At 47.4% G+C, this 21,382-nt stretch overlaps 1 protein-coding gene across 1 annotated transcript in view; it reads right to left on the bottom strand.

Moving 5' to 3' along the window:
* ARID3C (AT-rich interaction domain 3C) overlaps positions 1-21,140 on the bottom strand; it is a 109,257-nt gene extending 88,117 nt beyond the window's left edge. The window contains exons 1-2 of the mRNA XM_087885490.1: positions 21,087-21,140; positions 20,480-20,920 (exon numbers count right to left, since the gene is read on the bottom strand). Of these exons, the coding sequence (XP_087741616.1) occupies positions 20,480-20,920; positions 21,087-21,125 (480 nt within the window). The 5' untranslated portion in view covers positions 21,126-21,140. The remainder of the gene's footprint in view (positions 1-20,479; positions 20,921-21,086) is intronic.
* Positions 21,141-21,382: the final 242 nt, after the last annotated feature.

Genomic DNA, 21,382 nt, shown 5'->3' with positions numbered 1-21,382 from the left:
GACCAGGGTGGATAAAAATCAATATTTTAAAAAAAAAAATTAAAAAAAATCAGATTTTTTTTATTTAAATCGGATTTTTTTGATTTAAATCGGATTTTTTTGATTTTTATCGAATTTATTTTAATAAAAAACTTTTGGGGTAAAAATCTATCGTAAGATAGTTTTCTATTTAAGATACATAAATAATTTAGTTTATTCAGCATGAAATGGAGCTTAGTTATGTAGCACAAGGCTGTATATTCTGCAACTCTGGGACGATCGGTGACTCAACAGCGGGTCAAAGGAGTAGCAGAGATGACAGTTGCTCTTTAAAAATTAGGATCTAAATCGAGTTGATTTAAATCAAGCCTTTTTACTAGTGATTTAAATCATGATTTAAATTGTGATTTAAATCAACTCGATTTAAATCAAATCCACCTTGCTCCAGACATCACCCAAGGCAACCCATGGGAACCAAGGGCACTTCTACAGGTTGTTTAGTTTAGTTCAGTTTGGATTTATATACCGCCCTACTCCCGAAAGACTCAGGGCGGTGAACAGCCAAAGATAAAACAGATATAATATAAAATTTAAAAAACAATTTAAAACACATTAAATAAATTTGGCCCATCCTGATTAAAACCTCTGTTTTTAAAAAAAACCAATTAAAATTAACAATTAAAAGGAAGTTAGGCCAGGCCAGCCTGTTGGAATAAAAAGGTCTTGAGGGCACAGCGGAAAGTGCGTAAATCCGGGATCCTCCGTATCTCCGGGGGGAGCTCATTCCAAAGGGCAGGTACCGCCACAGAGAAGGCTCTCCCCCCGGGGGCCGCCAGTCGACACTGTTTGACCAACGGCACCCTGAGGAGACCCTCTCTGTGGGAGCGTAGTGGCCGGTGAGAGGCTACTGGGGGCAGAAGGTGGCCTCGTAAGGTGTTTTCCTAACCTCAAAGAGATTTTCCCATAGCAATATAAGGTAAAGGTTTCCCTCGCACATATGTGCTAGTCGTTCCCGACTCTAGGGGGCGGTGCTCATCTCCGTTTCAAAGCCGAAGAGCCAGCGCTGTCCGAAGACGTCTCCGTGGTCATGTGGCCGGCATGACTCAACGCCAAAGACGCATGGAACGCTGTTCCCTTCCCACCAAAGGTGGTCCCTATTTCTCTACTTGCATTTTTTTACGTGCTTTCGAATTGCTAGGTTGGCAGAAGCTGGGACAAGTAATGGGAGCTCACCCTGTTACGCGGCACTAGGGATTCGAACCACTGAACTGCCGATTTTTCGATCGACAAGCTCAGCGTCTTAGCCACTGAGCCACTGTGTCCCTTCATAGCAGTATACTGATGCTCAATTGGACAATGTGACATGCACTAATCAAGGGAGGGGAAAGTCTATTCTTTAACTATATGACTTTGCGCGGGAATTAACCAGAGTTGGTTTTGTTTTCATCTGTGTTGAAATAATGTATTCAATAAAGTTTTGCATTAGGAGATTGGAACGTCTCGATGGTGCTTGGTTGGGATTGTCAGTTGGAACCTTGACAACCACTTTATAATGCCTTGGTAAGCCCCCACTTGGAATATTGCATCCAGTTTTGGTCGCCGTGATATAAAACAGAGGTTGAGACTCTGGAAAGAGTGCAGAGAAGAGCAACAGAGATGATTAGGGGACTGGAGGATAAAACATATGAAGAACGGTTGCAGGAATTGGGTACGTCTAGTTTAATGAAAAGGATTGGGGGTGACATGTTAACAGTCTTCCAATTTCTGAGGGGCTGCTACAAAGAAGAGGGGGTCAACCATCCAAAGCCCCTGAAGGCAGAAGAAGAAGAAGCAACAGATGGAAACTAATCAAGGAGAGAAGCAACCTTGAACTAAGGAGAAACTTCCTAACAGTGAGAACAATTAATCAGTGGAACAGCTTGCTTTCAGAAGTTGTGGGTGCTCCATCATTGGAGGATTTTAAGAAAAGACTGGACCATCACCTGTCTGAAATGGTACAGGATCTCCTGCTTGAGCAGGAGGTTGGACTAGAAGACCTCCAAGGTCCCTTCCAACTCTATTATTCCAATAATTGGTGGAATGACTTGTCTTCAGAAGTTGTGGGTGCTCCAACACTGGTGGATTTTAAGAAAAAAGGGGACAGCCATTTGTCGGAAATGGGGTAAGGTCTCCTGCCTGAGCAGGGGTTGGACTAGAAGACCTCCAAGGTCCCTCCCGACTCCATTATTCCGAATGCACAGAATTTTCGCTACTCCTGAATCCGTCCTGTCTGCTATCAAAGGCACCTCGGAAGTCTGTGAATGACGAGAAACCACCCACCCACCCCAAAAAAGGCGCTCAGTTGCATCTGATTCAGTGGTGAAATCCAATTTTTTTTCCCCTCCTGGCTTGGTGGGCATGGCAGGGGAAGGATACTGCAAAATCTCCATTCCCACCCCACTCCAGGGGAAGGATACTGCAAAGTCCCCATTCCCTCCCCACTCTTGGGGGAAGGATATTGCAAAATCTCCATTCCCACCCCACTCGGGGGCCAGCCAGAGGTGGCATTTGCCGGTTCTCCGAACTGCTCAAAATTTCCGCTACCGGTTCTCCAGAACCTGTCAGAACCTGCTGGATTTCACCCCTGATCTGTTTCATTTCAGCCCCACTGAAATGCCCCCATCCCACCTTTTCAACGTTCCCCTCCCAATCCAACCTAACCAGACCCCAATCAAAAGCCCCCTCCACCTAGGAGGGAGACCACCACCCCCACCAGGAATCAAAACTCTTGATGTCCTTCGGACGGGAGAGAGTTAAACTGATGGATGGCCAACCTTGAAGGTTTTATATTTCTTAGTACCTGCAAGGAATAAGGCAGTTCCGGATTCCCGTTTGGCTGGTTATCAGCCTTCAATCTCTGCTTGCCAGCGATGCTTGCTTGCGTAAGGGACAAGCCGCAGCTTGGTGACTCACCCCTCAAGCACGTCCTGCAACTCAGGCCACGGAGGGTTTGCAAAGTGAAGAGCAGGGTGGAAGCACGCTCAAGCTGGACCGTGTCCACATTTATGTGGTTTTGTTTTTTTCTTTGGGGTTTCATGGAAAGCGGGTGGGGCGAGGAGGAATTGGAACGTTGATGTTATATATGTCAGGGGTCTCTAACCTTGGCAACTTTAAGACTTGTGGACTTCAACTCCCAGAGTCCCTCAGCCAGCTTTGCTAGGAGTTGAAGTCCACAAGTCTTAAAGTTGCCAAGGTTGGAGACCCCTGATATATGTTGACCAGAGCAAGATTACCTTATGCCCAAAAATGAAGGCCACGTCGATGCCGACCATGGATGAGAAGGGGTACAAAAGAGCCTTGGTAGTACAGTGGTTTAATGCACCCTGTTATTAACAGAGCTGCCTGCAATTTCTGCAGGTTCGAATCTCGCCAAGGCTCAAGGTTGACTCAGCCTTCCATCCTTTCTAAGGTAGGTGAAATGAGGACCCAGATTGTGGGGGCAATAAGCTGACTTTGTATAAATATACAAAAGGATGAAGGCTATTGCTGAGCACATTGTAAGCCACCCTGAGTCTCCGGAGAAGGGCGGCATATAAATCAAATTAAAAAAAAAAAAGCTGATGGAGTATATGCAGAGAAGGCTAAATTGTCTACTTCAATTAAAAAAAGACACACACAATTACTTTGGTTTCTCCTTGGAAACCGCTTCTGGGCTTTATCTTTGAGGTCCGGGTGGGGGGGTGGGAATGAAACTTTGATTTGGGGTTTTACCGATTAGATATTTATGGAGATTCTCCGTCAGTCCAGGTCCTGGTTGTCCCAAGGGTGCTTTTTCAAGAGGCACCGGGACTTTCTCCGTTTCACCTCCAAGCTTCCAAGAAGCTTCTTGGATGAGAAGAGAAACGTCTTCCAAGAAAAAAACCCAGAAAATTCAAGTTGCCTCTTGAAAAAACACCTTTGGGACTAAAGATGATTTGGAAATTTACATTCCAAGAAAATATGCAAGAACAGAGCCAATTTGTGCTAGTGGTTAAGGCACCATGCTAAAAACTGGGGAGGGGAGGGAGGAGGGCTGTGAGTTCTAGTCCTACCGATGGCATGAAAGCCGGCTTGGTGACTTTGGGCTAATCACCAGGAGACTGAATTCTAGTCCTGCCTTAGGCATAAAAGTCACCTGTGTGACTTTGGCCAATCACTAGGAGATGGTGAATTCTAGTAACACCTTAGCTATGAAAGCCTGCTCTGTGACTTTGGGCCAATCACCAGGAGACTGAATTCTAGTCCTGCCTTAATCCTGAAATCTGACTGGATGGCTTTGGGCCAATCACCAGGAGACAGTGAGTTCTAGTCCTGCCTTAATCCTGAAATCTGACTGGATGGCTTTGGGCCAATCACCAGGAGACAGTGAGTTCTAGTCCTGCCTTAGGCATAAAAGTCACCTGTGTGACTTTGGCCAATCACTAGGAGATGGTGAATTCTAGCAACACCTTAGCTATGAAAGCCTGCTCTGTGACTTTGGGCCAATCACCAGGAGACAGGGAGTTCAAGTCCCACTTTAGGCATGAAAGCCAACTAGGGGACTTTGGGCCAGTCCCTCTCCCTCTCAGCCCAACCCACTTGTGTGCTCACTTCCTTGAGTTATTTGTAAAAATAATAAAGGCATTTTCTATATAAAATAAATACATGTGAAAACAGAGCAAGAATGGAGAGAGGCTAGATAAGATTTAAGGGATAGGAAGACGGAACTGCAGATAAAGGGTTGCATTTCCCCCCCATGATTTTGGAAATGTAGGACAGATGTGTCCTAATAATCAAAATTCAGACACATCCTTAATCTGCATGATGCAAACAGGTCATAGCAAATAGGAGGGGAATGTTGCAATGCATTAAACATTGGGCAGATGCGAACTGGAAATAACCACCTTAGATCCCAGATGCTGGTAGTCAGAAAAGCATAGAGATTAATTAGGCTGATTTGCATTTTGTCTCCAACAATGGAGAAACAAGAAAGGACTTCAGAATACCACAGCTGGGAGGACTGTGGAGGGAGAACTTAGAATAATAGAGTCAGCAGGGACCTTGGAGGTCTTCTAGACCAACCCCCTGCTCGAGCAAGAGACACTATACTATTCTAGACAAATGGTTGTCCAGTCTTGTTTTGAAAGCACCCACAACTTCTGGAGGCAAGTTGTTCCACTGGTTAACTGTTCTCACTGTCAGGAAGTTTCTCCTTAGTTCCAGGTTGCTTCTTCTCCTTCATTAATTTCCATCCATTGCTTCTTGTCCTGCCTTCAGCTGCTTTGGAGAATAATTTGACCCCCTCTTCTTTCTGGCAGCCCCTCAAATATTGGAAGACTGCTATCATGTCACCCCCTACTCCATCTAGGTCTTCTACTCCAAGACTAGACTAGAAGACAAGACCAGGTTAGAAGACTTAGAAGACCTTCCAGGCCTTCTGGTCCAAGGAGGACACCCTATACCATTTCAGACAAAGGGTTGTTCAATCTCTTCTTCCAAACTTCCAGTGTTGGAGCACCCACAACTTCTGGAGGCAGGCAGTTCCACTGGTTAACTGTTCTCTGTGTCAGAAAGTTCCCTCCTTACTTCTAGGTTGCCTCTCTTTCTTTAATGATCTTCCACCTATTGCTTCTTGTCCTGCCTTCAGGGCAGAGGTGAAATCCAAAATTTGTTACGACCAGTTCTGTGGGCGTGGCTTGGGGGGGTAACATGACTGGGTGGGTGGGGCCATTTTTTTTTTTTTTACTTTTAAAACCATTTTTTCGGTGAAGAGGTTGTAAAAAAATGCTTTCAAAAGGCTCTGACGATCCCAGCTGAGTTGCCTGATTGGCAGAGGCTTTTTTTCTTTTAAAAGCCTCTGCCGATCAGGCAACTCAGCTGGGATCGTCAGAGCCATTTAAAACAAAAAAAAAGCCTCTGATGATCGTGCGGTTCAGCTGGGCATGGGGGGGGGCAGGGATTTTTGCTACCGGTTCTCCGAACCACCCGCCTCCATCGCTATCGGATCGGGCAATCCGGTCCGAACCGGGAGCATTTCACCCCTGCTTCGGGGGCTTCGGAGAGCAGGTCAACCCCCTCTTCTTTGTGGCAGCCCCTTCCTGATGCACCAAGATAGCTCCATCGGGCTTTGTGTGTCACATCTGCTCCTTTGGACGGACATCTGGAAGCCATTTGCCGTGCAGCCCCGGGCACCGCAATGGGTCTCCTCGCAAGTTAATATCTAGAGAAGCTGGAGAAATACGCAGGGAGCAGAACTTCCGAGAAACTCCCTGTCCCTTCTTTCAGGAAAAGGTAAAGAAACCTTAAGGCCTGTTGCAGCTGCTGGACCCCGGGTCCTGCCCAGCCCTAACCCACATTCCAGCTGCCCTTCCGCGTAGCCTAACGCAGCTGGACTGGACATGCGGAGACTTTGCAACAGGCCGGAGGGGGAGAGAGAGAGAGAGAGAGGAGGGGGCGAGCTGATTGATGGGCAGAGGTCGTCAGGTTAAAGGGGTGGGGGGAGAGGGAGGGCCACTTCCCTCTTTGTCAAACATTTACCAAGGGAGGGAAGGGTTGGAGGTGGCCAGCCTGCATCTGGGAGGGCAGGGGAGAGAGGGCCACAGGTGGTCCGTGCATTGACGTCACCTGAGAAAAATCACAAACCTTGCTGGCCCAGAGCAATGCTGTGTGTTTGTGTGCGTGTGTGTGTGCGTTTAAGAGAGAGATTGAGAGAGAGAGAGAGAGAGAGAGAGAGAGAGAGAGAGAGAGAGAGGGAGGGAGGGAGGGAGGGAAGGAGAGAGATTGAGAGAGATTGAGAGAGAGAGAGAGAGAGAGAGAGTGAGGGAGGGAAGGAAAGAGAGAGAGAAAGAGAGAGAGAGAGAGAGGAATGGGACAATTTGCTGCAGCCAATTCACTATGGCCAACACATCACAGCCAACTCACTCCGGGAAAAATCAACCATTTTATTGAATTATTAAAAATATATTACAAAATTATTTTCATTTTTGCCATTCACGTTTCCTTCTGTTCCTCCTTTGCAGGGCTGAAATGCTCCCGGTTCGGACCGGATCGCCCAATCCGGTAGCGATGGCGGCGTGTGGTTCGGAGACCCGGTAGCAAAAATCCCTGCGCCCGCCACCCATATGCCCAGCTGAGCCGCGCAATCGTCAGAGGCTTTTTTTTTAACTTTTAAAAGCAATGCTTTTAAAAGTTAAAAAAAAAAAAAGATTGCTCACCACAGCTGATCACCCCCTCCCCTCGCGCGCTGTTGTACTTACCGCATGCCTCCTTTTGGCGTGCACACGCGCGCGCACCTCGCACTTCTAGTCCTATTAGACCTCTCAGCGGCTTTTGATACCATCAACCATGGTATCATGCTGCGGCGGTTGAGAGGGTTAGGAATAGGGGGCACCCTTCTGCGGTGGTTCTCCTCCTTCCTCTCCGACCGCTCGCAGTTCGTGTTGGCAGGGGGACAGAAGTCGACCTCGAGGCATCTCGCATGGGGAGTGCCGCAAGGGTCGGTCCTCTCGCCCCTCCTGTTCAACATTTATGTGAAGCCGCTGGGTGAGATCATCCGTGGTTTTGGGGTGAAGTGTCATCTGTATGCTGATGATACTCAGCTGTACATCTCCACCCCAGACCACCCCAACGATGCCCTTGATGTGATGTCTCGCTGCCTGGAGGCCGTGCGGGTCTGGATGGGGAGGAACAGGCTCAGACTCAACCCGTCCAAGACCGAGTGGCTGTGGCTGCCGGTGTCCCGATATAGTCAGCAGGTGCCATCGCTGGTTATTGGGGGTGAATCTTTGCCCCCCACAGAGAGGGCTCGCAATCTGGGTGTCCTCCTGGACGCACGGCTGTCTTTAGAAGAGCACATGACGGCCGTGGCCAGGGGGGCCTTTTATCAGGTTTGCCTGATCCGCCAGTTGCAGCCCTTTCTGGACTGGGACGCCCTGTGCACGGTCACTCACGCCCTTGTCACCTCCCGGCTGGACTATTGTAATGCTCTCTACATGGGGCTCCCCTTGAAGAGCACTCGGAGGCTCCAACTGGTCCAGAATGCGGCCGCGCGGGTGGTTATGGGCGCAACCCATTGTGCCCACGTGACACCCCTCCTGCGCGAGCTGCACTGGCTCCCGGTGGTCTTCCGGGTGCGATTCAAGGTGTTGGTCACCACCTTTAAAGCGCTCCATGGCATAGGACCCGGGTACCTTCGAGACCGACTTCTGCCACCAATAGCCTCCCACCGACCAGTTTGCTCCCACAGAGAGGGGTTCCTCAGGGTGCCATCGGCCAAGTTATGTCGGCTGGCGACACCCAGGGGGAGGGCCTTCTCTGTGGGAGCCCCAGCCCTGTGGAACGAACTGCCCCCGGAAATACGTAAGATCTCCGACCTCCGGGTGTTTCGCTGCGCACTGAAGACCCTGTTGTTCCGCCAGGCCGGGCTGTTAACATAACGATTTTAAATTGGGGTATTTTAAATTTTTGGGGTTTTAAATCAGCCAAATCTATTTAATTATTTTAATTTTTAATCATTGTTGTGTCTTGTGTTTTTAAATTGGCTGTACACCGCCCTGAGTCCTTCGGGAGAAGGGCGGTATAGAAATAAAATTATTATTATTATTATTATTATTATTATTATTATTATTATTATTATTATTATTATTATTATTATTATTATTATTATTATTTGACGCGTGGTGCGCACTGCGCATGGGCAGCCAACGAACCGGTAGTAAACCGGTTCAGATTTCACCCCTGCTCCTTTGGCATCCTTTTCTCTAATGATTCTATTTTCAATACAGATGAATAGAGTTGGAAGGGAACTTGGAGGTCATCTAGTCCAACCCATTTCTTGGATATTAGTGTAACTCTGGTCCCGCCCTTGCCCCACTCCTGTCCTGTGGTGAGATGGCTGTGGAGAATGGTCAGAGACCCGCCCCAGCCAGTTGCCAGAACAATGAGAAGAAAATGGTTGGTCTAAAGAACGTTTCTTTAAAGTTAGAACAATTCACTTTGAATGACCTGACTCCAGAAGTTGTGGGTGCTTCATCACTGGAGGTTTTTAAGAAAAGATTGGACAACCATCTGTCTGAAATGATAGGGTCTCTTGTTTGAGCAGGGGGTTGGACTAGAAGACCTCCAAGGGCCCTCCAAGCTCTGTTATTCTGTCATTCTGTCTAGGGTCTCCTGCTTGAGCAGAGGGCTGGACTAGTAGACCTCCAAGGGCCCTTCCAGCTCTCTTCTGATTGATGGTGATTGACTAAGGACTATCTGTATGCGCCTTCCAAGCAGGGGTGAAATGTAAAATGTGTTACTACCGGTTCCGTGGGCGTGGCTTGTGGGGGGGAGGGCTTTAATGTGACTGGGTGGGTGTGGCCAACTTTTTTTTAACTTTTCAAAGCATTTTTTATAACGCTTTGAAAAGCCTCTCTGCTGATCAGGCAACTCAGCTGGGATCGTCAGAGACTTTTCAATGCATTTTTTTTAACCACCTCTTCGGCCAAGAGGTTGCAGAAAAAAATGCTTTGGAAAGCCTCTGACGATCCCAGCTGAGCCACACGATCATCAGAGGCCTTTGTTTTTTTTACTTTTAAAAACATTTTTTCGTCGGAAGAGGTGGTAGAAAAAATGCTTTTAAAAGTTAAAAAAAAAAAGCCTCTGATGCTCAGCTGAGCATGGGGGGAGGGGTGCAGGGATTTTTGCTACCGGTTCTCCGAACCACCCGCCATCATCGCTACCGGATCGGGCGATCCGGTCCGAACCGGGAGCATTTCACCCCTGCTTCCAAGCACAGAGAGTAAATCAAGACTCCAAGGAGCAAATTACAAGCTGCGCTTAACACGGTTACTTGAATTTTGTGGGTTCACGCAACAGACTAACTTCTCAGCCTGAGTTTGCATCACGTGGAAATTCCCGTTCTGTTAAGCGAGCTTAGCACGCTGTGCAGAACAGCAAATCCTGTCGTGTTTTGTTGTGTTCTGTGTATAGCTAACTTGGGTAAATAAGTTGTGTGAAGACAACAATGAAGGGGGACCCCGCTCCGTTCAAGAGCTGGCTTCTTCAGTTGCTTTAAGAGCTAATTTTTATTTCCTCTGCCCTCCCTGAATATTAAAATGCTCATAATTTAAGCGCACAACGCCCTGGTTGAATTGTTGGGTCAGCTTTTGCAGAAAGCAGCACTTAAGAGTTGCCCACCTTCAAGTCAGCTAAGCACTGCTGGCTCAGGTCCTCCCCATCCCATGAGGCACGGACAGAGTTTATTTATTAAGAGAAGAGAAAATGTGTGGCTCAGGGGTGGACTATAGAGTCCTTGGTGCTCTCCGAGCTTGGTGCTTTTCTTGCAGATGTTTCATGACCCAACTAGGGAACATCATCAGGGTTAGAAGGGAGTGGACTTTGTGGAAAGGTGGAGGAGGAGGAGGACGAGAATTGTGGGGTCCTTGGTGCTCTCTGAGCTTGGTGGTTTTCTTGCAGACGTTTCATGACCCAACTAGGGAACATCATCAGTGCTGATGAACTGCTGGGTTATGGAACGTCTGCAATGAAATCCACCAAGTTCAGAGAGCACCAAGGACCCCCCAGTCTGTTGGTTTGTCTCCTTATCACATGTTAAACCCACACACACACATACAAACACCCCTCTCTCACAGATGGAGGCTTCAGGTGGCCATTTGTATTCTCCTTTAATTTGCTGGACTCCCAAGGTCCATCCAGGCACCAAGCTCACAACCAACCCTTTAACCATGTGCCAGGCGCAATGGGCACCTTAACCCTGGCACATTGCTTGGACTGCTCTCTCTCTCTCTCTCTCTCTCTCCCTCCCTCCCTCCCTCCCTCCCTAACCCACCTCACAGGGTTGTTGTGGGGAAAACAGGAAGCGAAAGGAGTATTAGGTATGTTCTCCATCTTGAGTTATTTAATAAGAGCGGGCTAAAGATCAACTAAACAAATAAGAAGTCCACGCTTTCTTCTGGGGTCCTTGCTTCACCGAGGAATGGGTGGCGCAAATAGAAAAGCGGTGAACTCTGCAACCCTGTGACATCGCGGGATTGGAGGTCCCCGTCACTCGAACCCAAGGCTCGATCTTAAACGAGGGCGAAGGTGACATCGCAGGGGTTCGCTTGAGGGTTGCTCCCCGTGTTCCCCGCTTCCCGGTCACACAGATGCATCCAGAAGACGAAGCCATCCAAATTTGCAAATCGGAGTACCCTGCAACTACTGTAGATTAGGAGATTAGCCAACAAACAGGCAACCTGCCATGCACACACAAACAAAACACACCAGGGACAAAAGACTCCCGGAAGTCACTACAGGCGAGGGAGGAATGGTGGAGGGGCCTTAGCCTGCTCCGGCCCTGCCCCAACGGCCCCCTCCCTCCCTCGGCTGCCCTCTCCACCTCCTTATCTTCCCCAAACAGGTCAAACACCCAGCATCCCCCCTTTAAATAAACAACCCCCGAGACCCACAGCTCCATTTCCTAATTCCCAAGGACACGTGTCCTGCCAGGAATTCTGATGGAAAGCTCTAAGAATGACAGCCTCTCCCACCCACCCCCCGTCCCACCCCCCACCCACCCCCCCAGTAGAGCTCCGGAAGTCCTTTCCAAGGGACGCCTGAAGTGGGTGGGCTGGGCTCCCGTCACAAGGAGCTTCTCTCTGCCTTCCCCAACTGGTGCCCTCCAGCCAGGCAGAGATGGCCGCTAGCCAGCTGAGCTCCTTCCCCGAGCGGCGCCCACCTGCTTTCTCCCACCTGTAGGCACTTGCAAAGGGCTGCACGGGGACACTTTCTCAGGTGCACAGCCAGGGTGGGTGACAGGATAGCTGTCTTCCGATATTTGAGGGGATATGACAGAGAGGAGGGGGTCGACCTATTCTCCTGAGAGCAGGACAAGAAGCAACGGATGGAAACTAATCAAGGAGAGAAGCAGCTTGGAACTAAGGAGAAATTTCCTGACTGTGAGGACAATTAACCAGCGGAACAACTTGCCTCCAGAAGTCATGGGTGCTCCATCACTGGAGGTTTTTAAGAAGAGCCACTTGTCTGAAATGGTAGAGGCTCTCCTGCTTGAGCAGAGGGCTGGACTAGAAGACCTCCAAGTTCCCTTCCAACTCTCTTTTTCTGTAATCCACATCGATTAATCAGTGGGATGGCTTTCCTTCAGAGGTTGTGGCTGCTCCATCACTGGAGGCTTTTCAAGAAGGGATTGGACAGCCACTTGTCTGAAATGGTAGAGGGCCTCCTGCTCGAGCAGCGGGTTGGACTAGAAGACCTCTAAGGTCCCTTCCAGCTCTATTCTGGTTCAAATCAACCTCCAGGGTTTGATGGCTGGCCTTCAATTCAAGCACTAAAAAGCAGGCCTAATGTTAGAACAATTAACCAGTGGAACAACTTGCCTCCAGAGGTTGTGGGTGCTCCGACGGGGGAGGTTTTTAAGAAAAGACTGGACAGCCATTTGTCTGAAATGGCATAGTGCAGTGATGGCTAGGTTTTATGCCATCGCATGCCAGGAGGGGGGGGGGGTGAGGGGGGTTTCGCGCGTGCATGCCCACACCCATAATTCTATGTGCCCCGTCCCCACGCATATGTGCGTGACACCCCCCCCCCCCGTCCACCCGCTCCTGGCACACAATGGCCCGGTAGGCCCGTTTTTCTCTCTCACCTGGCTCCAGAGCCTTTCTAGGAGTCTGGGGAGGGCAAAAACGGCCTTCCCCACACACCCGGAAGCCAGCAACGGCCTGTTTGTCAACTTCCGGTGGGACCAGAAGGCCCGTTTTTTTGCTGCCCCAGTCTCCAGAGCCTCTCTAGGAGTCTGGGGAGGGCAAAAATGGCCTTCCCCACCCGCCCCCCAGAAGCCCTCCGGAGGACAGAAACGGGCTGTTTCCCTACTTCTGGCGGGCCCAGACGGCCCGAAAATCAGCTGAGAGCTGAGCTCGCGTGCCCACCAATATGGCTACGCGTGCCATAAGTTCGCCATCAGGGGTATAGTGTCTCCTGCTTGAGGAGGGGATGGACTTGAAGATCTCCAAGGACCCTTCTAACTCCTTCATTCTGTTATTCTGTTAACTAGTGGAGCGGCTTTCCTTCCGAAGTCGTGGGTGCTCCATCACTGGAGGATTTTAAGAAGAGACTGGACAGCCACTTGTCTGAAATATAATAGGGTCTCCTGCTCGAGTGTGGTTTGGACTAGAACAGATTTCCCCAACCTTTCTGGTTTTGTGGACCCAGGGGGGAAGGAACGGAGGTGGAATTGTTTGGCGTGAGCAGCCCATGTGTCTGCGCTTGCCCGCTGCTTGCAGAAGTGGGGATGCGTGCGCACGCTTGCCTGCCACTTCAGCAGCCCGGTTCCAAATGGCTCAAGGCCCGGTAGTGGGCCACAGCCTGGAGGGGTTGGCCACCTCTGGCCTAGAAGACTTCCAAGGTCCTTTCCAACTCTTGTTAGTCCGCTGAAAGAGAAATCCAAGCTAGAACCAAGGAGAAATTTCCTGATGGAAGACCAATTCACCTGCGGAACAGCTTGCCACCAGAAGTTGCAGGTGCTCCATCGCTGGAGATTTGTAAAAAGAGATTGGACCGTCATTCGTCTGGGGTGGTATATATGGTCTTCTGCTTGAGCAAAGGGTTGGACTAGAAGACCTCCAAGCTCCCTTCCTATTCTATTCAAGACGGGTGGACTTCTGGGCTCAAATCCCAGAATTCCCCAGACAGCATGGATGGCTAAAGAATACTGAGAATTGCAGCCCACCCATCTTCAAGTTGTCAAGGTGGAAAAACATGGCCGAAGAATTCTGGGAGTTGAAGTCCACAAGTCTTAAAGTTGCCAAGGTTGGAGACCCTCGCTCTAGAGCAGTATTTCTCAACCTTGGAAGCTTGAAGATGGGTGGACTTCAACTCCCAGAATTCTGGGTTCTGGGAGTTGAAGTCCACCCATCTTCAAGCTTCCAAGGTTGAGAAACACTGCTCTAGAGAATAGTCTTAACATCACTGGAGGAAATAACCGGTTTTTTGATGACAACAAGGTGACAACCACACCAATATGCACATCCTGAATGGTTGACCCCCCCCCTCCCTTTCCAGAGAGGCAAAGGAACCGATTCAAGTCCTCCTCCAAATCCAACAGACACCTTAATTAGCCTGCAAAATCCGACCCTTTGCAATCTTCTCATTTCTCCGAGTCTTGATATCGAAGCATGCAAAAGGGACAACTGAAAAAGAAAGGCAGAGAAAGCCACTAACTTCTCTGGGTGGGTCCAGGAGATCCAGGATCCACCCTGCAGAGCTTGTGGTAAGTCACACATTCCTGTGGCTTTCTGATGAACCCGTGGTAAATAACACACCGGGGGCCCTTGTCACACCGTGCCAATTTTGGTGTGGAAATACATTGATTTATTTATCCCATTTCTACCCCGCCCATCGTACTTTAAGTCCGTGCCATGTAGAAAACTGATTGACACCATTATTGGCCCCAGCTGCTAGGTGGACATCTATCTACAGGAGAGGGAGGTAGAGTAATGTCACACCTGTCCTTAGGTCACTGTGTAAATGATGTCATGAAACACGCATTGTATCTGCTGGGCATCTCCTTCACTTCTTGTGGTGCAAATGCATATTGTGGATTAAAAGAAACATAAAAACATAATAATACTGGACAGGACCTTGGAGATCTTGTAGTCCAATCCCCTGCTCAAGCAGGAAACTCTATATCATTCTGGATAATTGACTGTCTGACCTCTTCTTAAAAGCCTCCAATGATGGAGCACCCACAACTTCTGGTGGCAAGCTGTTCCACTGGTTAATCTCCCTGTTAGGAAGTTTCTCCTTAATTCCAGGTGGCTTGTCTCCTTGATTAATTTCCATCCTTCTTTGTCCTGCCTTCTGGTGCTTTGGAGAATAGGTTGACCTCCTCTTCCTTGTGGCAGCCCCTCAAATATTGGGAGATGCTATCATGTCTCCCCTAGTCCTTCTTTTCATCAAACTAGACATACCCAATTCCTGCAACCGTTCTTTAGATATTTTAGCCTCAACTCTCCTAATCATCTTTGCTGCTCTCCTCTGCACTCTTTCCAGAGTTTCAATCTCCTTTTTTGTATGCGATGCGATATTCCAAGTAAAAGACATTTTTATGCACCATGATTGAGCAATAAGCCAAGGTAAGATTTAGCAAAGAATGCACCATAATAGAGGTAAATATACACATAAGTATATTAAGTATATTATACACGTAAGTAGACCATGTGTTTCCTGGAAGGGAAAAAAAAAAAGACTTTTCAGGGGTGGGGATAAGTCCATACTCCCTTCCATCCAAAATTCATACAGCCACTCTCTGCCCCAGTTGAAGTCACCTCTTAAAAACTGGCTTTTTCACCAGGAATTGGGTTAGATTGCATGGTACATTTCAATTGTCCGTGGTTTCTCTTGGGTGATAATGTTTTTCTTTTCATCCTAGTTTATTGTTCCAGCCTGAAAGTTACCCAATTGGGATGACCTATTCCTTAAATATATATATTTTAATTCTTTAAGCCGCTTTGCAGGCATAGTCTCACTTCATCGCTTTATAAAAATGCAAAATCTGTAAAATCAGTAGGTTTTGTGTCCATGACAATGACATTGGGGTAATCTATTTTCTTTAGCTTTCTATTTATTTGTTAAATTTTCTGGAAAATCTTGTTTCCAAAGGTTCCGAGGAATGGCGCTCCAAGTTTCTGAGTGCAAGAAAATCAAGGTTTTCTTTATAGTCGGCACTTCAGGTGAAGCTGGCAAGGAAAATTAAATCTGGAAATGAGAGCAGCAAGTTCTGGATTTTTTTTTCCTCGAGAAAGCGATTGAGAACAGATTTCCAGAGAAAAATCAACAAGAGAAAACTCACATTTTGCCCAATGAAATGCCAATTGGATCAAGATTCGTGTCCCTATTCGCAGTTATTTCAGAAATTTACAAGGAGAATAAATTTCTAAAAATAGAAAGTCCTCTCGGATGAAACAAGCATTTCCTCATTTTTCTTATGCTTGTTTTTCTTTTTAATTTCATAAAACACTCCTACAATTTCTGACTTTTAACACCATTTTAGATATTGTTAGTATCTCAGCTGCTAGGTATATTTATCTGGGATGTTTGTTATTCTTTCCAAAATCTTTTTTAGAATGAAATGAAGAAGCCTTTTAATTGTCATATATTTTTCAAACGATAAACCACCCAGAGTTATTGATTGAGATGGATAGTTATAGAAATTGAATAAATAAATAAATATTTTAAAAAGGAAATATTTTGTAATAATCAATTTTTCTTCTTAGGGGGAAAAATGGAACAGCATTGGGGGAGAAAATCACATTTTCTTCTTTTTTTTCCCCTTCATATCTTTATCTCTCATTCTTTCTCTCTCTTTTTTTTCCCTCTCTCTCCCTGTAATACACATGCATACATATGCATAATATATTAGCCTGTTTCCATTCTGTGATCACTTCTGACACCTGTCCATCAAAATTTTTCTACTTCCGAAAATTGTTCTCTTTCATCACCAACCCAGAACAGCAGGGAACTCTTCTGGTTTTGTCAAAACAGATCTAGGATCTTGAGTCCAAAGAAGGATCAAGAATGACCCGGGTTTAAGCCATAAAACAGCCATGAAACACACTGGCAATCTTTGCCCACCCCACCCCACCCCCCACCCGGTCTCTCTTAACCCCGAGAGATGCTGCTGAAAAGGAACCAGGGAGGCGATGTGAAACCACAAATGGTAGATATATATGAAAGTGATGGATAAATAATAACCAAGTCCAGGAAAATTGGGTGAGGTTGGATAACTATTGTGGTCTTTGCCAAAAAAAAAAGAACCATAAAATTACCATTAAGCATTCTATTTTGAATTCAGAAAAGGATAGGGAAGAAATTTCGGAGCAACCTGATTCCCTCTTTTTCGTTTACCCTTCTGGCCTCTGACAACTCGGACGCTGTCGTCTTAACGACAGAGAAATTAAATCCGTGCAAAAATCACAATCAGGTCACTAAAGGCTGAACGGCGAGGTTTCCCTGAGTTGCCCCGAGTGGTTTGCGCAAACCTTAATTAACTGGTGTGCAGGCATGTGGTTGCTGTACTCAAAGGTTGGCTTAAAGTACAATTTCTGTAGAAATGCAGAAAATGGACTTATCCGATAAGGCCAGGACATGAGATGGATAGACACCCACCCACCCCAAACCTGCCTTTCCTCCAACCACCCAGTTCCATATAAAATGGGACGCAGGACTACGAGGAGAATTTGAAGAGGGAAGAGTGAAAACTCGGAATCCAGCAAATGTTCACCAAATGTTTTTGGGAAAGGAAAAAGAATCAGTTCTCAGTAGTATATATGCTCAAGAGGGATGGGTGAACATATTTATTAAAATGACTTAAGTTCAAAGCAACTTTAATGAAATAAGATTTTATTAAACTAACTTCTTAAAAATAAATTAAACAAACATATAAATATCAATTTAATAAAGAATAAAGTCTGGCATGTAAAGGGCACCTCAAGATGATAAGCCTTGATGATGGGTGCACATATTTACTAAAAATGACTAAGTTCAAAGCAACTTTAATAAAATAAACTAATTTATTAAAGAAATAAATGTAATAAAAAATAAATACAAATTTTAAAAATAATAACTTCTGGCACGTAAGGGCCATCTCAGGATGATGTTAGAAGACTTGATGTTGGATGAATATATTTATTAAAGTAACTAATTTCAAAGCAATTAATAAATTAAAGGTCGATTAAACCTTTAATATTTAAACCTTTAATACCGATTAATAAATGTATTAAAATAAATTTAATAAAAAATAAATACACATTTTAAAAATAATAACTTCTGGCATGTCAAGGGCATCTTAAGATGACAGATAGACATGAGAAGTTGTGTTGTTTGAAAAATCTCTCTCTCTCTCTCTCTCAAACATACACAGACACATCAAATCAAAATGTTAAACATAAACTGGTAGCTTTGAAGGCCAAACTAAACTCATATAACAGAGATAATCCAGCTTCCCTATGGGAGGGGGGCACCTGCAAAGGAGGGGGTAGGGAACAGGGGTCCCAGATGTTGTTTCCAAATTAGCTTCCGCTCCCACCACCTTCTGCCAAAAAGCAAGCTTCCCTGCCAGGAAGTGCTCCCCTCCCCCGCCCCTGAAAAAAAGGCAGCTCTGGACCCAAGCAGGAGGGGGGGTGGGGGTGGGGAGAAAGAACCGTGGACCGCAGGGGTGGGCTGTCACTTTTCAGCTTTCTGCCCCACCACTTGATAAGAACTGAATTCTAACTTACTCAAATTGTCCTTGGGGACAAGTTTTTGGAGCCGCTCAAATGATCATGTTTGGAAGAAGAAGAAGAATGGACAAGAAGGAATCAGGAACGGGATGGAGAGTTGGGATAACAAATACCTTATAAGGAAAAACTTTCTTTCTTTCTTTCTTTTTCTTTTTCTTTTTCTTTCTCTTTCTTTCTTTCTTTCTTTTTCTTTCTTTCTTTCTCTCTCTCTCATCTATTTTTCTATCCTATGTCTCTTTCTCTCTGTATCTATCCTATTTCTCTCTCTATTCTAATTCTACCTATATATCTATCCATCTATCTATATCATATCCTATTTCTCTCACACACATCTTTTTATCTATCCTGTTTCTCTTTGTATTTATCCTATTTTTTCTTTTTCTTTCTATCTATCTATCTATCTATCTATCTATCTATCTATCTCATCTTTCTCATCTATTTATATATATTTATCCTATCTATATTTATCCTTTATGTATCATCTATCTATCCATCTGTCTGTCTGTCTGTCTATCTATCATACACACACATACATATACTATTTTGTTCTTTCTCTATCCCATCTATTTCTATCTATCTATCTATCTATCTATCTATCTATCTATCTATCTATCAATCTAATCTAATCTAATCTAACATACATGCACACACACCATATATATACTATTTCTCTCTCTCTCATCTTTTTATCTATACTGTTTCTCTTTCTCTCTGTATTTATCCTATTTCTATCTATCTATATCTCATTTTTCTCATCTATTTATTCTATCTCTATATATTTAACCTATCTATATCCTTTATGTATCATCTATCTACCTACCTACCTACTTACCTACCTATCTATCATAGACACATATATACTATTTTGTTCTTTCTCTCTCTATCGCATCTGTCTATCTATCTATCTATCTATCTATCTATCTATCTATCATCTAATTTTAAAACCACCAATCTCCTTTACAAAGGGACTCTGGGCAGTGTACAATAAATTATATTAAAAACATAAAACCCAATATACAACATATAAAGAAGGCAAGTAACTTTAAAAATAAATTAGTATTGAGAAAGAGCCCAAGAATTAAGAGGGGGGGGAGGAACAGAGGGGAGGCAGAGACAGGATCTGCACCCTCATTAAACTAGTTGAAGGGTCAGTCAAAAGCTGAGAAGTTATAAAAGAGATCCCGAAAACAAGCATTTACATTGCAAAGAGAGTCCAAGGATTACACGGTCCCTCACATAAACACCCTCGAAATAGCAGATGGAAAGCAGCTGGTCACAGCATAGGGGGCTGCCCCCTCTTTTGCAGCCCCCTAAGCAGAGAGAGCAAACCAAAATCCCACACCCGCTGAGAATAACTGTAAGGCAGGGACGAATGAATACTGCAAAAAGGCATTAATTTAGCAGAAGTGCTCTCTTCTGAGGCATTCAGGAAGATCACTGGGTGGTACCCTTTCTCACCCCAGCCTACCTCGTAAGATTGCTGTGCCAGGGATTTTAAAACTCCGGGAGAAATTCCCTTGTATGTTACTGGACTGATAAAATGTATGTATGTGTATGAAAGGATGACAAGCTTAATTCAACGCAACATCAATAAAAAATTCTGCAAAGTGAAAAATTAGAAAGTCTGCCTCTAAAATCCCTGTGAATTCAAGGAGACCCACGGGGGGGGGGGGGACTTACACAAAACACAAATCCCCAAAATATAATAGCTTAGAAACAATGAATTCTTCAAACTCCTTAAATTATTCTTCTTGGCTTTTGAAAGCCGGCACTAAACCTGAGAGACGTTTCCAAGCCCAAAATAATCTGAATAATGAAGGCGATCCAAGAAAGGGGAAGGTAAATTCCAAGGGGGGGGGGGATGCAATTTTTTTTACACGGACCAAGTTTAGGTTCACTTGAACATCCCCGCGTGTCTCCGTGGGGAACCCACCCACGCATTATCCCCGACGCTCCCGAAGCGCCGTCCTATTCCCACTTCGCGGCATGCCTTCCCGAAGTTGGGCGAGTTAAGAAAAAGGCCAGGATTCCACGCCGCGACTTTCCACGCGTGGGAGAAGGGAGGGGCCATGGGGCGAGGGAGGGAGAGAGGACGCAAGCGCCGGGGCCGAACTTTGCAAAAGAGACACGCGAGAAGGAAGCGCGTTGGCCAGCCCGGAGAGCCCCCCCCCACGACCGCCCCGAGTCCCACGCGCGACGGAGACCCACGCGGGATCGCGGCTTGGGCTGACCTGCTTGAACTGCTCCTCGTAGGTCCACTCGTGGGGCGGCGGGGGAGGCGGCGGGGGAGGCGGAGAAGTCAAGCCGGCGTGGGCGACCGGGCGTTGCGCGTGGCGGGGCCGGGACCCGACGGCTCCTTCCTCCTCTTCCTCCTCCTCTTCTTCCTCCTCCTCCTCCTCTTCCTCCTGGTCCAGCCCGTCCTCCTCCTCCTCCTCCTCCTTCTGGCGGCGGGTGGGCGGCGGGCCGCGGGCCGTGGGCAGCCCCCCGCAGAAGGGGCGCAGCGGGGCCGCCGGGGGGCCGCCGGGTTGAGCCCCCTGCGCCCGCCGGAGCTTCTCCTCCAGCCGCGCCGCCTGCGCCCGTTGCAGGTTCTCCATCACCGCTTCCAGCCGGAGCGCCCCGGCGCCGCGGACCCCCGAGCAGGACCCCGCCGAGGGCGAGAAAGCGCTGGCAGCCTGCAGGGAGAGAGAGAGAGAGAGAGACGCTCAGGGACCCCCACCCAAAACGCCCGGCGGGAGGCGCCGCAGCTGCCCCCCTGCCCTGCCCAGCCCAGCCCCGAAGTGGCCCGCGGGGGTCTTCGCGCCCCTCGCCCCGCTGCCCCCGGCGCCCAGGGCGGTTTACCAGGGCGGCCTTGGCGGCCAGGCTGGGGTCCTCGCCCATGCCGCGGAGGGTGGGCTGGCGGGCGGGCGGGCGGGCTCCCCCGCAGCCGGCCACGCCCGGGGTCCCGGCGGGGGAGGTGGAGCGCAGCGCCCCGGCTGGAGGTGGCTCCGAGCGCGCCTGGCCCTTCCGCCTCGCAGCCTTGTGGGCGAGCTGGGCGGCCGGGGGGCGGCTTTTCCCCGGCCCGCCCTCGCCCGAGACCCCCGCCTCCTCTCGGCAACAAGTGGCGGGCGGGCCGGCCAGGCTGACCCTTCCTCCTC

This window comes from Pantherophis guttatus, chromosome 2, assembly GCF_059756535.1.
Source record: "Pantherophis guttatus breed Tessera chromosome 2, ASM5975653v1, whole genome shotgun sequence".
In the NCBI taxonomy this organism is placed as follows: Eukaryota; Metazoa; Chordata; class Lepidosauria; order Squamata; family Colubridae; genus Pantherophis; species Pantherophis guttatus.
The sequence above is the reverse complement of the archived record's forward strand: the minus strand, read 5'-3'. Positions and strand labels throughout refer to the sequence as shown.